The sequence below is a fragment of the Barbus barbus genome (assembly GCF_936440315.1).
Source record: "Barbus barbus genome assembly, chromosome: 1".
In the NCBI taxonomy this organism is placed as follows: Eukaryota; Metazoa; Chordata; class Actinopteri; order Cypriniformes; family Cyprinidae; genus Barbus; species Barbus barbus.
The window spans coordinates 14,395,407-14,412,094 of record NC_136729.1 but is presented as its reverse complement, the minus strand read 5'-3'; the positions used below and the strand labels follow the sequence as shown (position 1 = coordinate 14,412,094).

Here is a 16,688-nt window from a genome sequence, read left to right as displayed (position 1 = left end):
ATATGAATACAAACACACAGGCTCACACACTGAGGAAACAAACCTTGAAACAAAACTAAGGCTAGCGTGGAGGTTTAGGGGGTTGGGCTTGGCGGTAGAGGGGAAAATAAGAGAAAGAAGGGGGGGATGTTAAGGGGTAAACAGGGGAAAACAGAAGAAAGGGGAAAGAAGAATGAAGGAAAAGAAAAAGGAGTGGAAAAAAACAAAGACCTACTTGTCTCAAGTCGATGAAGGCGAGCAGCAGAGTGTCCCCCTGGAAGCCAGGCACCGGGCCGGCCCTGGCAAACCCTGTGGGAAAGAGAGAGGGATAAAGAGAGCAGGGAATTCGCCATGGAGCAGGAGATTGGCAGACGGATGACAGCCGGGACAAGGGGAGGACAGGAGGAGGTTCAGTGTGGGCGGGGGAGGTGAAATGGAAGGGGGCTTTGAAGGTTTTGGGGATGCTGGCAGAGGGGGTGGAGGGTTAGTTGGGTGGTTCAGGGCAGAGTCATGTCTCTTGGTCTGCCACCGGCTTTGTGCGGCCCATTGGAAAAAAATCATCATCAAACTCTCATTAATTCTCTCCCAACGTTGATCTGACAAGCCAGATAGAGGGGATGTGTGGGGACAAGGGGGCTGCCTTTACCCCGTAACCCAAAACCTGACGCCGATTCCCATGAGGCCACTCTCCCAGACCAGTGGTGTGGTACTGAGCGAAGGGGCCGACAAAACTTGTGAAAAGCCAATGGGCTGGGGGTGTGTGGGGAGCACAGGAGTTGTAGAGGTTTCAGAGGACCATTGGACCTTTCTGTGCCTTTGGACTGGAACCCGTAAACAAGCAGCTTCGCCATTCTGAAAAACGGAACATTTGACACACGGGGACAAAACAAGCCGGGGCCAGGAGAAAACCCTTTCACCTCGTGATGCTGCGTGCCTTTCTTGCCTCTCACGCAAATTACACGCCTGCCATCTTTATTTCTGACCCCCGCAAACGCTGAGCCAGCGACTGCTTACCCTCACGCTTTTGTTGCCATGTCTCGGTCCGAGAGACTGTCGATTTTGCAAACTTCCCGCTCGCGTTTTTACAGGAGAGCGACCTGCGGCAAAGGCAGCATGGTTCACGTGACGCGTGTCAAAGCGCATCTCATCAAGATTTAAGAACAGGGACCTCTAGGCTTTCACCTAACTGCCACATACCAGCATAAAGCCCTGTTAGTGACTATGCTAAGAAACCTCTCAAGGGATTAATAGGGACAAGCTGTCAAGGCCTTTATGCTTCTTAAAACTGAACAGGAAGCAACTCATGATGCTTGCTCCCTTTGAATGTTCCTTCGCCCGCTTGTGGTGTCATACAGGTCAGAGAGGCAGAGCAGACATAGGAGAGGCCAATCTCAGCTTAACAGAGCCTCTTGTGGGCTTGATATAAAACTGCAGTGGTATAATGACTGATAACCTTTAATTAAGAAAAGAAAGTTATTATAAAGCATTCTAGTATATCACTGAAAGTTCATTTATATGTACCCAATCTTAAACGAAAAGATTATGAATTGCAGTAACACTTTATAACTAAGTCCAATTCCTTACTTAATGCACTGGATTTAATTAACAGTATCATTAACACTAGCTCAATTAAACCATACTAAGACTGAAGTCATGCTTATTGAAGCACAAACTTGTTAGACCCCTTTAAGGGTACAAGAGCTTGTCACTTGGCCAGTACCCTCAAATGGACAACTTTGTACTTAATCACCACTAAAAGGTTTATAATTAATGGGGTACAAACCCAGTGACAAGCTGTTGCACCCCTAAAGATACAATTTTTGCACATTTTTTCCTGACATTGCTACCATCAGGATACTTGTCCGCACCTTCGACACTACACGGTGACTGTTATGCCATTCTTTATTTTAAAACAGTTTCCAGACATTCAAAACGCAGCAACCAAAATACCTGCACTTTACGGTTTATCCATATTTAACATTATTTAGGTCTGCTTGTGATCAAACATATTACACATTTTTTGGGCCTGATTATGATCAAGCTTCATACAAAGATCCTTATAGTTTCTTGACTTCATTGTGTCTTCACATCCCCCTCCCTCCCCACAGTGCAGACACATCCAAACTGTTGATAGATTTAACCACAGACATATCATCTGTGCATTCAAGTGGTTACATCTTTAAGAAGTTATTTTAGTTCTGCAGTATTTCATAAGACCCAACCTTGAAGCTTCCAGAAACCGTAAACACAGTGAACTCATTGACCAAGACTGTGTATGGGGGAGGGGGCTTTCTTTGTACTTGAATGGCATTTTGATTAAAGCTCAGTTTTGTGGTTTGAGGCACGCAAATACATGGGGGGGGGGGGGGGGGGGGGGGGGGCATCCAAATCAACAGGACGTGGTCTCTAAAAATGAAAGAAATCACTGATATGGTACTTATCAGGCTGCTTGGTAAACCAAAGCAAACCACACCAAAAAGGTGGAATACGGTGTGACTGACATGACCGTTATATGACGGGGGTCGTTTCTCTCTCTCTGCCTGTGACCTACGTGCAGTAGCGTGTGCAGGGGTTAGGCGCTCAAAGGCAGTTTCAGCTGTGGTCACATGCAAAGCCGTGAGGAGAGATGATCCGAGCAAAAAATCTCAGGAGCTAGTCAAAAATGCATACTCTTCTCTTCTCACCTTTCTCTCTAACTTTCACCTCAATCTCTATAAAGTGGTGTCAAATAAAAAGTTGGTTACAGCATTGTGCCATAAATTTGTAGTTGGGCCACAACAGAATGAAGCACAATCATGCAATCAGGTTTAGGTAGGCTTATGAATGGTCGTTCAGCTTTTGCTGCAGGTCAAACTTACTCTCGCACTCTTTGACATCCACGTTGAACTGCTGCAGGGCTCCCATAGACACTTGCCTGACATCAGCCTCCAACAGCAGCTGCAGCAGAGAGGTTGAAAGGTGTTTACAGGCTGACATACATGCTGTCTGAGCCACCTTCCCCTACAGAGAAAGAAGGAAATGGAAGGGAGATAAAAAGAAATGTGAGACTCGCATATGGGGTATCTTTCATATACAGTATGACCCTCTCTAGCAGGTGGTAAAACTATGGACATTTATTTGAATTCAGTTTGCATGTTTCTCCCCTGATTTTTATTCCTGTCAAACATCTTCATGTGATACTTTCTTTCAATCGGTTGGCAGTCTGCTGCATTCTGGTCTCTAATGTAGTCTCCATGAGCACACTGAGAAACACTACTGAATTGTATTTACAACCAAACAAGTCCATGACTACATGCAATCTTACAAACATAAAAAGTGGAGCTTAGCGGCACTCTGGTGGACATTTAAGCCGGGAGAACCGCAGTGCTGTTTAAACATCAACACACGTTCACCATCACAGATGCAAATACACACACAATTCCAGCTCCAAGCCGAAAACCTCAAATATGCCCTTGCCTGCCGTCCAGCGCCTTCCTGACAATCAGGCTAATACTTCAGGGGAGATCCAAAGCTATTAATATGACACTAAACCTGAAAGAAAACAGCAGACTGGAGGGCCAAGAGGCTATGTGGGATTTGTATCTGATGGGGTCAAAAAACAAAAACAAAACACCATTATAGAAGAGGACTTCCTGCACATTGGAAACACTTGGGCAATAAATCTAGTGAAATGAGGGAGGAATACACAGTAAATCCATAGGAGAGAGAGGGAAAGGTCTTTTTATCCCTTTTTTGTCCATGTGAGATGGGCAGAGAATTGAAGGAAAAACAAATCAAGACAATGCCCTCTTTGCTTCGAAGTCATCTCATCCTTTCCTCTTCTTCCTCGGTCTCTCTCCATCTGTCATGGAAATTCCACTGTAATCATTTCTGAAAGCCACTAGCATTAACTAACCAATATTCAGGTTAAAGGTGCCATAGAATGCATTGATACAATATTTTAAATTGTTCTCTGATATCTACATAGAAGGTATGTGGCTTAGGTAAGGGCAAAAATTCTCAAGAAACAGTTTTACATGTCCATTTACAACCCTAATATTTCTCCCCAGAATGAAACGGTCCGTTATTGGCTTATTTGGAAGGGTCATGAATAATAATGTTGAAACACAGGGAAAAATAGATATTTCGATACTTTCTTGTGCAGTTACAGTGCCTTCCAAAAGTATTGGAACAGTGAAGACAAAATTGTTCTGTTGGCTGTAGAGTCAAGACATTTACAAATATGATTAAAAGATGAATATGAGACAAAACTACAGAATGTCACATTTTATTATTGGGTGATTCAACACAGATGTTTTACCAGCTAAGAAGTTCAGCACTCTTAGAGTTTCATCCCCTATCTGATGTGAGCATAAGTATTGGAACAGTTGCCTCACAGGTCTTTCTAAGTTATCAGCTGTGTCCTGTTGCATTAATTCTTCAGATATTAAAAGCAGGGAATGTGTCGTATCAGTTATATCCATTGCTTCTGTATTCTGAATCTTGCATTCGATGATGACACACACAAACTAGGATGACGATGAGGGAGCTGACTTTGAGAGAAAAGCAAGCAATTTGGATGCTAAAAGAAAAGAGGAAGTCAATTAGAGCTATAGCAAAAACAAAGGGCATGGAGAAATCAAGAGTTTGGAGACCAACAGCGACCTGATCGGCTGAGAAAACAACAGTAGTTGATGAAAGACAAATCATAAAAGCTGTGAAAATGAAGCCTAAAAGACATGTCTGTAAAATCTCCAACAACTTCCAGAAAGCTGGGGCGATGCTCTGACAATCTACTGTCCTCGGGAGACTTTGACACAGAATTACAGATGCTACACAGCAAGATGCAAACCTCTGACCAGCACCAAAAATAGAAAGGCAAGAATAGAGTTAGCAAAAAAGCACAAAGGTGAGCCAGAAGAGTTTTGGAACTGTGTTTATGGACCAATGAGGCCCGGCCCGCATCTGAACTATGACGTGGAAATTGGCCCGAAGCCCGGCCCTAGAGGCGTAAAAAAGTTGGGGCCCGTTGGGCCCGGGCCGAAATGCAGGGCTCTAGCATCTGGTACAGGCCCTCTCAACTTTACTGGTGACTTAATGTATGATGACAGTAGCAGAATGAATTTGGAAGGGTACAAAACCATCTTGCCTACCAATATTCAAGAAAATGCCACCAGATTCATTGGGAAGTGATTCATATTGCATCAGGACAATGACCCAAAATTTATAAGGGCAAAGAAATGGAAAGTCTTAGATTGCCCAAGTCAATCTCCAGATTTAAATCCGAACATGAATTTCACCAGCTGGAGAGGAGAGTCAAGGCAGAAACTCCCCAAAACAAGCAACAATTGGAATTGGCTTCATTAAAGGCTGGGAAAAGCATTTCAAAGGATGAGACCAAGAGTCTGGTGATGTCTATGGGTCACAGATTCACTGCTGTGATTGTGTGCAAGGGATCTGTAACTAAATAATAGCTTTTATATCTGCCTTATGTTCAACTGCCCCAATACTTATGCTCACATCAATGAGTGGGATGAACTCTAAAAGTACTGTTCTTTTTATTTGGTAAAACATATATGTTGAAACGGCTAATAATCAAATATGACATTCTGTAGTTTTGTCTCATATTCATCTATTAATCATATTTGCAAATGTCTTGACTCCACAGTCAACAGAGCAATTTTGTCTTTACTGTTTCAATACTTATGGAGGACACTGTATATCGTTGGGTAATTATACTGTAAATAAAATGCGGGCATCAGCTATTAATATGCTGGGCATTGAAACTGCTTTGGAATGCACGATCGCGTTTTACTTTCGCTTTTGAGATTCGCGATCGCATGTACTCTGTTTATACTATGGAGCAGCAGTACTTACCACACATTTTACAAGATCAGATGCTTGTCAGTGGTGCTCAGGATCTGTAAATCATTCATCTTCCGCAGGCATCTCTCCTTACTCTGTTTATGTGGTAAGCGAAATCTTATGTACTGTAACAGGCTACAGCTAGCAAAGAGCTAACCATGTCCCTTTAGTGGCTTGTGTTATTTTATTAGAACGTGTTTTTTTCTTTTTGTGTCTTTCTGAATACAGACACCAACTCATCCCTGCACTTCACACCCCTTGCACAGCCTGGAACATAGCATTTATTTCCATGATCTGCGATTTTCACTGTTGTCCTCGCTCGTATTTCTTCACAATACCTGCAGAGCTTCTGATGGTTCGGGTGGCCTAGAACATGCGTGGGTATATGCAAATGTTGGGGGTGTAACTATTAGTGATCCCGACTGTTACGTAACAGTCGGTGTTATATTCTGATTCGCCTATTTTTCAGTGGTCTTTTTTTATTCACGATATTTACATAAGGAGGAGGAAACAATGGTGTTTGTGGCTCACTGTATGTCATTTCCATGTACAGAACTCTTATTATTCAACTATGCCAAGGTAAAACAGTTTTCCATTCTATTGCACCTTTAAATAAAATCAATTAAAACAAGCACGAATAAGGTAATAATACAATTAAGACAAAATATAGTAATAAATGTATAAATATTTTAATAAATTATAATAAAATTCAAATAAAAAATAAACAATAACAAAGAAAATATCAAGCCAGGTGGCATCAGAAAAGCAAATAATGTGTGACCTATTCTCAACTAACTTTTCTGAGCCAGATGTAAGCAACTACTCCAAAGTTGCTCATCACTTTAACTATGGACCATCTTTAAAATTAATTCCACTTCGAAGCTTCCACATATAATGCATTGAACCTCACACAGACTTAAAAGTGTCTTAAGTTTACAAATACTTTTCAGGGTCACTTTACATTGTAAGCATGTGCCAACGGCTGCAGCCCCGACATAAGGTTGTTCTTACGGAATCAGACGGCGAGAACTGGGGAGGGTCGGCGTCACCATGCACATCAGTTGGCCATATGGCTATGAACTTCACTTAGCCTAAGGCTTCTTTGTACAGTCATATAAAGTATACAGTACAAACACACACCTGACCAACAAAGACCTGAATGGTTCAGGTCAGGTGGGGTCAGCAGGAAAAGAGGAAGATGGTGGAGTGTTATTGTGTCCTGTGTGGGGTCAGGACCCATGTGTAATTGCTATAATCCATCTCAAGCAGCTTTTGAAATACCTATGGCCTGTGTGTTAATCTTCAGCTGACATGGATATAATGAGTCGAAAACAGTTTAGTGTGTTCGACATGACGGGTACAGAACATGGCTGAACAAATACAGCAGAACAAACAGCTACACATATGTACACACATTGCAGTAGCATTCAGCCAGCCACTAATCAGGCTGAAGCACTAACTAGGCGATTACAGATGATTAGAGTGCATGCTATGCACTGCAGTGATTAAAAAATAAACACGCTTGTTTTCCGGCCTACCGTCTGTGTATGTGTAATAGCCATAATAAATCACAGAGGCCAAAGTTGTAAGGGGTTTGCTGTTTCTGGTCCTCATGGTGGAATGAAGACACAAATGTACCTGTCTCCTACTGGGGACATAGTAATCAATCATGAGTCATTTGGTCTGATTGGAGTGAGGCGTCTGTAAACTCAATGTGGTAAGCTTTGATTTTTTGCAACAGTCTCATAACTGAGGATTGCACAATCAAGAAGGGGGTGAATAGATACTCCTTATATTGATCGGTAATTTATGTGTCCCTTTTTATTTTCTGCTGTTCAAATAATGAAGAAAAGAAAACATTTGAAGCCCTCAATTCTATGGTGTGCGCACACCAAAAGCGAAACGAATATTCACATTGCGTTATCGCTCTAGATTACTCGTGGGATGTTCTTCATGTCACTCGTGTGAATAAAAATATTCAACAACGCGTCATGCAAATTTTCCGCTCGAGTTGGAAAGACACAACTGAGGCGAATATCGTCTGGTGCAATTTTGCATCTAATCGTGTCTTTGCATTGACTTTGTATGTAATCTACTGCTTTTTTTCTAGGCTTGATTGTGTTTATGGGGTGCAGTCTAACGTGTTGATGCTTCGTTTAAAAAAAAAAAAAAAGGCATAATTTTTCACAATTCACCTTTATTCTACACCGATCTGTCCCTTCTCCTATGAACGCTCTGATGATTTCCTGGTTTCATGAATCCCCTCCCTCAGAAATACGCAAGGGGTTTAGATTGGTTAGCTGGCCCAGTGTGCTGTGATTCAGTATACCGCCTAGTGTAGTGCACATTAAGGTTTGGTCTAGGGTTAAGTGCATGTAATTATACACAATTAATTGTTATAATAGTAATTACATGTAACGAGGACACCTTAAAATAAAGTGTTACCAAATTCACTTTTGGTGTGCACACAGCAATAGCAAAGAAAATAACAATAGCACAGAAAATAACATAAGAGCAATTGGAATTGATAAATTTACATTTCTAATTTAGTAATTTTATTATTTTAAATAAGCAATAATTTTTTTGTTCATGATTTCTGTTTTTTAATAGATAAACTGAACTAGATGGTCATATGATGAAATTTTGAAACAGGCAAAACTTCATATGATGAAGTTTTAAAACAGGCATAGGGTAGTTTTAAAGGAGACATATTATGCCCCATTTTACAATATGCAATATAAGTCTCTGGTGTCCGCAGAATGTGTCTGAAGTTTCAACTCGATACCCCACAGATCATTTATTATATCATTCTGAAAATGCCTATTTTGAGTGGAAGCAGAAACACTCTGATTTTCGTGCCTGTTTCTTTAAATCCAAATTAGCTGCTCCTCCCAGCCCCTTTCCAGAATAGAGCTGCGCCATTTCAGCTCGTACCCGCTAAAAACATCTGTTTTGGTTCTGATTATCATGCATTTTAAACCAAATTAATTTAAACTTCTGATATATGGTTTTCTGAGTGCAGACATCCGAAGCACATGGACAGAAAGCGGCTGTCACAGCATGTGAGTAAACTAAGTTCTCATTCACACACAAGTTTACATTAAAAATACACGAGTTACAAAAACAGTCAGTTATGTCTGTGAAGGTAAACCGCTGGGAAATAAATTGCATGATTATTTTAGATCTGTGTGGCAGTAGCATACAGTAAATAAATCAATAAATCCACTGTCTCTGAGGCTGGGATAAATAGTGTTCTGTGCTCGTCTGTGCAGCCAAAGACAGAACAGTTAGCATGTTTTGCTCAAACTTTCACCATGGCATTAGAACTGTACACCGATGTCGCTTGCGAAAGCAAAATGACAGCGCAGCAGGTGGAAACTTACAGATTAAGGGGCGGTAATATTATAATGAGATCCCTTTGCCATGTCACCAAAGGAGCGAAATCAGACGCGCTCGTTTTTTCAGAAGCTTGCAGAAAAAGGCTTACTAAAATAAAGTTACTGGGTTAATATTTTTCACGTTTCCTTGGTTGGTAAATGCACTGGGGACCTGATTATAGCACTTAAAAAAGTCAGATTTTCATGATATGTCACCTTTAATAATATTCAAGAGGCATTTACATTTACATTTATTCATTTAGCTGACGCTTTTATCCAAAGCGACTTACAATTGCTATATATGTCAGAGGTCGCACGCCTCTGGAGCAACTAGGGGGTTAAGTGTCTTGCTCAGGGACACATTGGTGTCTCACAGTGGATTCGAACCCGGGTCTCTCACACCAAAGGCATGTGTCTTATCCACTGCGCCATCACCACCCCTACACCCCTACACCACACCACACCACACCCAGGCTTTTAATGACCTGAATTTAGTTTTAAATAGCACAAAGACAAAAGTAATAAATAATAATAAAGACTTTATACCCTCGAATGAGGCAAAAATTGAGGTAGTATCTTCATACAAATATCTCGGAATCTGGCTTGATAGCTCCTTGACTTTTACTATCCACATAACTAAGCTCCAGAAGAAAGTTAAATATAGACTCCCTTTTGGACATCATTGCATACAAGACGGGAAATTCACTGGCATATTTTTATTTACAAAGTTCTGCTGGGCTTGATACTTATTATCTTCAAAAGTTGCTAAAACCTCACTTTAATACATATATAACTAGATCATCTAATTATATTTCCTTGACTATCCCTAGAAAGAAAACTTATGGTCGTTCCATTTTTGTATTTGCTGCCCCAAATGATTGGAATGTGCTTAAAAAGTTATTGAAACTAGAGACACATATTCCAGTATGTGCATTTAAAAAATTACTAATAATTGCTCTGAACTCGACCTGTAAATGTTTGAACTGAGATTTTATTATTTTTCTTTTATGTGTTTTATGTATTGTAATATATGTTTGTGTGTTTCTCAAGAGATTTTAATTCTCATGCCAGTTTGTTATTGAAAAAAAGAACTTGTTCTTAATTGACTTGCCTGGTTAAAGGATAAATAAAAAGGATGGTGAAGGAAAAACTACTTTAAAAAGCATCACATTAAATTGGCTGCCTTTGAAGTGGCTAAAATAAAGGAGTTGTAATGACTAATTAATTCAAAATGTTGAAAAAGAAGATGCGTCTAAACTCTTGAACAATAGTGCATGTTTCACATTGTGTATCATAAGTGAAGAATTTTGATATGGACTGAAAACAGTAAAATTATGGGTTCCACAGGCGAATCAAGTGATTAATCTCAGATGCATCCATTTACGGGCTTCAACCAGCCATGTATAAATCTGAACAGATTAGCTACTGTCATCACTTAAACACAGGAGCCTTCGTTCAAAGATGTGTGTGTTTAGGGTCTGATTTAAACAGCTCTGCTTCGTATGGCACACCCCTCTCACAGTAGCACGTTTGTTTTACAGTTCAGGGCAGGGGGATGTTAACAATTAGCTCAGGGGCTCAAAGGAGGGAGCGAAATTCAAAAAAATGGAAGGAAGTAGGGAAGGGTGAAATGAGCGAACAGTTAGAGGCGGCTTGCACTCCTCCTCTCCAGTCCCCTTAATTAAACAAAGGCTCATCAAAGGCCCTCATTTAAAACTACTCCACAGCAATTGGCTGTCAAAATAAACAGAACACACGGTACAGTGAGACAGAAAGAGAAACAATAATAAAGCAAACGAGAGAGAGAGAGATAAAGAGGAGGAGGAATACTAGAACAAGGGGTTCTGGATGGTGGGCCAAGGATGGATTTATTAATAATAATAATGTTTGAAACGTCACAACACTTCTACAAACAACCCCAACACACACCACATGCAACCCCGGAGAAAACTCAGCAAAGAGCGCAGAGGCTCTTTCATTGCGCTCATATTTCAAACGCTCCCGCTTATTTATGCAACACACAAATCCCTGTTTGTAAAAACAATGAATGTACACTCACGATATCCTAACGAGAAGCAGAGACTATTGCTCGAAGAGAACCGATGCCTGTCTGCGCTGATTACGCTCTGGTCGGAGGAAGAGTGATAATATGTGTTGAACTTCCCGACACCATGCTGTACCGTTCCAGCATTTCACAAACACAAAGGGAAAATTGAGACGGCAGCCAACGAGTTTGGAGCTCAAATCAGGTTTTAAGTAAATAATGACAAATAGTGTTCCTCTTACAAGGTGCTTGATGATATTGACATGGAAGGCCTTTCTGTTACCTCTGGGTTTCCACAGCTACAGTACAGTAGGCTAAGAAGCAAATCAGAAATCCAACACACATTTTGACACCATGCTTTGGAAATTAACAAAAGAGCTGTTTTAAAAGTTAACAAAAGCCAGGTGAAGCTTTCAACCAAAAAAAAGTGTGGATGATACTGTGTGTGATCAAAACAGGAGTTGTGGCTCCCACTCTTTTAAAGACTTTTTAAAGATGACCTGCCTGACTAAAATCACCTATTCACACTATGCACATTTTGGGATTCTGTATTAAAATTAAATTAAATTCTATTCAGAGTCAAACTAGAATGGAAAACAGCTAATGACAAAGCAATCATTCTACTGTTCAAAAGTTTGGGGTCGGTAAGATTTTTTCAAATGTGTTTTTAAAAAAAGCCTCTTATGCTCACCAAGACTGCATTTAATTAATCAAAAATACATTTTTTTTTTTTTTTTTTTTTTTTTTTTTTACCAAAAATACAATAAATTGCAAAATACAATTTTCAAAAATTCTCAGTAGCAATTACTCCAGTCTTCAGTGTCAAATGATCTTCAGAAAACATTCTAATATACTGATTTGCTGCTCAATAAACATTTCACATAATTATCACTGCTAAAAACATTTGTGATGCTTTGCAATGCTAAAACAGCATTATTTTAAATAAAAATCTTCAGTAAAATTACTTTGTTCTCTTATTTTTGGGCACTAATGTGTTTAACATGCTCAACAAAAGCATTAACTTCTGTAAAAAATAAAATAAATCTTACTGACCCAAAATATTTGAACAGCAGTGTAAGTTGTTGACAGTAAATGTTGCTCATTTAAGGCAACACCAGCAACAACAACCACTGGTTACGCAATGAAGCTGAACAGAGTTCAACTTCAGGCAAATGTACAGTGTGACGTAAACGGCAACTACAAATGGGAGAGCAGACAGGGGAGCTCATGTGATCCACCTCATACATGTAAAATGCAACAATCATGACTTTGGATGTCTATGTTGTGGCTGCATAAAACCCTACAAGATAAAGCTCCCCACATTTTCAGAGCATCTTGCCAGCATCAGCTTCATAATGAAAAGTTAATGCAACAAAAACACACAATGTTGAGATTGCACACAAAAAGGTTTTATGGATCAGACAGCAAAAACACTCACAAAATGTCTGCTGAAGCATGTCAGTCTATGAACAGACCACCAAGTAGAAACAGCATGTTATGGCACAAAAAAGGCTCCACAACTCTAAGTGCCCTGCAAGTCATTCAGTTCCATCAAGAAAAATACTGTTTTTCCAATAAACTTCAGCGGGCCTTGTGTGTTTAATACAGGCCTTAACATACTTTGCACAGTAAATCACCATTATATGCGGCTTGTCAGTTGTCAGTACATGGTTTTATGCAAACATCCATTGTCACATTTTAAGAAGCTTGTTTACTCTGCATTTAAAGGTATGCAAAGTAACATTATTGGTGCAGGGCACACAAAATTCACACCATTAGCTGAATTTCACAGTAAAAATCTACAAACAAATTCTAGAAACCTAAGCTGCACTACTGTCACCTCATTTGTGTTCCATAACAAGCATTAAAAATCCATCCAAAAACCTATGAGTGGGTAAGATGAACACCAGGCAGCATGCGGAAGTACTGTGACGAGAAATGGCCAAGGTTATGCCTGAAGTTAGGCCACACTGCAACCATACTCACCGGTAATGTGGCGTGCTCTATAGCATTGCCCTACAGAAGATAGACAAAGACAAAATTTTGGTCAAAGGTAGAGTTCATGACTCCCCTGGGTTCAAATGAAGTCAGTCAACCGCAGTGTCCCATATCAACTTGGCCGAACTGTTTACGATCGATACTGAAAGTCCCTCAGAGTGTCAAAGATGGTTTGTGGTCAGGTGGGAGAGGCCGAGCAAGCGAGCGTGACTGATAGGACTGTGGCTTTAGGGATATTACCAGAGTTTTTGGCTGTGAACTTGATTGCAGGGCCGCTTTCACACACACACAAACGATCAGCTCTTGACCTTTCCTGAAAAACATCAGGAGTGTGAACTGGGGCTGATTGAAACAGGATGCACTATGTTCACATGCAGAGCTGGAATGTGCAAACACAATAATATAAGCGGCATATCTGGAAGAGTACAAGATCGTTTGACTGTACGTGTGTTGTTCTGTGTTTTGTGTGTACGCGTGTATATGCGTCGACGGAGAAAGTGAGACTGACCGTAACCTGATCTGGGGTTGTACAAACATTGCCCCCTGTTGGTGAAATCCAGCCAACAATGTGAGGACTGTTTGCAGCGGGCTGAAAGGGTCATGCTTCTCTGTTACTGAAAGCTTAGAAAAAGGGCAGTCAAGAATTTAAGAGATTACAGGAGCTCAGGAAGCCGCATTACTGCCACCAGCCCTGGATCAGAGACAATCCCAGCCAGTCATGCAGACACGGGAAGGTGTTTGGTTGAGGCCCGTAGGAAGGAAAACTCTTAAAATCTTTGATTATCAGAAATCCCTCATGACAGGGGTCAGGGCCGGGTTGTGCCAGTGCTAGACTTCCTTACCCAAAGCTGAAACCTAAGGTCACGCCACACAATCTCTTTAACTCCATGTCAGCTGAGCCACACTAGGGCTTGCAAGCCCAGAACACTGCAATGCTCTTTACTTGCTACGAAAATACTTAGCTTTCCGTCAAAGTTCAAGTGTACTGTGAGTACAATCTCCTCTAAAGCGATGGTGTCAAATAGGGGAGAACACAGGCTCAGGCAGAGCATGTTGGGTACAAGGGTGGATTATTGCCTGGGCCAACAGAGCCTGTACATCAGGACCTCGAGGTGAAAAACAAATAGCATGACAAACAGGGGGGAGAAATCTTAAAAATGTATTTTAAATGAGTATGAAATACTGAATTACCTGTATTAATAATAATAATAATAATAATAATAATAATTTATTGATATACACTACTGATCAAAAGTTTTTGCTTAGTATGGTTTTATTTAAAACGAATTAAATAAAATATTTTATTCATGCATAAAATTTATCAAGTCACAGTAAATACACAAAAGATTTCTTTCAAATAAATGCTGTTCTTTTGAATCTTCTATTCATCAAAAAAACCTGAAAGAATTTACAAATATTAAACAGCAACCGTTTTTAACACTGATAATAATAAGAAATGTTCTTGAGCATGAAATCAGCATATTAGAATGATTTCTTTCTTCAGCATATTAGAAGGATTATGTGACACTGAATATTGGAGTAATGAAGGTGTTATTTACATTTAAATAAATTACATTTTAAAATGCATTAAAATAGAAAGGTTATTTTAAATTGTAATACCATTTACCCCAATACAAAGGGGTAAATGGTATTACAATATGGTGTACACACCCCAATACAAAGGGGTGGTGATGGCACAGTGGATAAGACACATGCCTTTGGTGTGAGAGACCCGGGTTCGAATCCACTGTGAGACACCAATGTGTCCCTGAGCAAGACACTTAACCCCCTAGTTGCTCCAGAGGCGTGCGCCCTCTGACATATATAGCAATTGTAAGTCGCTTTGGATAAAAGCGTCAGCTAAATGAATAAATGTAAATGTAAACCATTTCACAATATTGCTGTTTTTACTGTATTTTTTATCAAATTCAGCTTTAGTGAGTATGGGTCATTTTACCAATCCCAAACTTTTAAACGGTAGAGTGTATAAAACTGATGTAAATAAGCAAAAGAGAAGTGGAGTGAGTGCCTCCCTAGACAGTCGCCTTTGTCGCCACTACAAGATATCTTACTTGAGATCTATACCAACTCTATTTTTAAGGAGTACAAGTACAAGAGTAGGCTGCAATATCAGGAAGGACAGAAAGTCAAAATTCTGCACAAGACCATTACCTTTTCTTGGCTGTGTCCAAAAAATATTTAGTTATCTGAAGTAATCGTTTAATTAGAGTGCTTTTACACAAAAAGATTTAAAAATATTCATGCGTATGTGGATGAAATACTCACGGGCAAGTGAGTGAACACTGCAAAGGTGCTACAGAGGAAAGCGATGAGATCACTCAGGTAGTCACTGGCCTGCCCACCTCCCTGTGCTGCTGTCCAATCATAATCAGCCAGCTGCAGAAACTGGTCAATCTTTTGATTCAGGTTAGTGTAGATCTCCTCTTCAGCTGTATGCCTTGCATCCTATACAGACAGATGATAAGATAAGAGATAAGAAGAGAGAAGAGATAAGATGAGAGAAGAGATAAGATGAGATAAGAGATAAGAGATGAGATAAGATAAGATGAGAGAAGATGAGATAAAGATGAGATAAAGATAAGATAAAGATAAGATAAGATAAGAGATCCCAATCCAGTCACAATATGTATTGTAAAAATACTGAATAATAATCCACACAATCCATGTGTCTGTGTAGGGGGAGGGTGTGACATGCAGGTTCGTACCTTGAAGGTGGAGGTTCCATAGAGTTTGGTGGCATTAATGGTGTCAGAAGGCACGTTGGTTATGTTGGAGATGAACTCTTCTAGGTAGTGACAGCACTGCTCCAGGTGAGTGGTGTTGATGATGATCTGAACCAACTTTTGGAATTAAATGAGGTTTCAAATTATGACTAGTCCATTTTTGTCAAAATTAGTTTTTACTAACAAAGTGCAATTAGTTGCACGCATGAAAAGGCGAATATTAATATTGAAGACTGGAGTAACAGCTGCTGAAAATTCAGCTTTGCCATCATGGGAATAAATACAATTTTACAATATATTGAAATAGAAAATTATTCCTTTAAATTGTAATAATATTTCACAATATTACTGTTTTACTGTATTTTTGTTAAAATAAATGCTGTCTTGGTGAAAATAAAAATTCTTTACATAAAAAAAAAATTACCACCACCAAACTCTTAAGTTGCTAAACTTAATTTAAAGTTACTGGATCAGCATCTTTTACTGGTACAGGTACACATTTAATAATAATGCAGCATATTTTCGACTGTATAGGCAGTACAGTCATCACAGAGAAAAGCAGTGCTTCGGGAAAAAGATTCTGTAGGTATGAGTAATAACAACCAGCAAAAGCCCCAAGTGGGAGTAATTCCAAAGGGGAAAAGGCATAGAGAGGAAGTCAAGGGTGCATTTAAAGACAAAGAATCCTGTCTGTGGGAAACA

At 39.8% G+C, this 16,688-nt stretch overlaps 1 protein-coding gene across 2 annotated transcripts in view; it reads right to left on the bottom strand.

Moving 5' to 3' along the window:
- The window catches only part of LOC306871985 (exocyst complex component 6B-like), a 114,522-nt gene that overhangs the window by 34,667 nt on the left and 63,167 nt on the right, over nucleotides 1–16,688 (bottom strand). For both annotated transcript variants that reach the window (XM_079420292.1, XM_079420291.1), the window contains 4 exons: nucleotides 15,969–16,103; nucleotides 15,529–15,708; nucleotides 2,838–2,979; nucleotides 215–288 (listed from right to left, as the gene is read on the bottom strand). In XM_079420292.1, coding sequence (XP_079276418.1) covers nucleotides 215–288; nucleotides 2,838–2,979; nucleotides 15,529–15,708; nucleotides 15,969–16,103 — 531 coding nt within the window. The remainder of the gene's footprint in view (nucleotides 1–214; nucleotides 289–2,837; nucleotides 2,980–15,528; nucleotides 15,709–15,968; nucleotides 16,104–16,688) is intronic.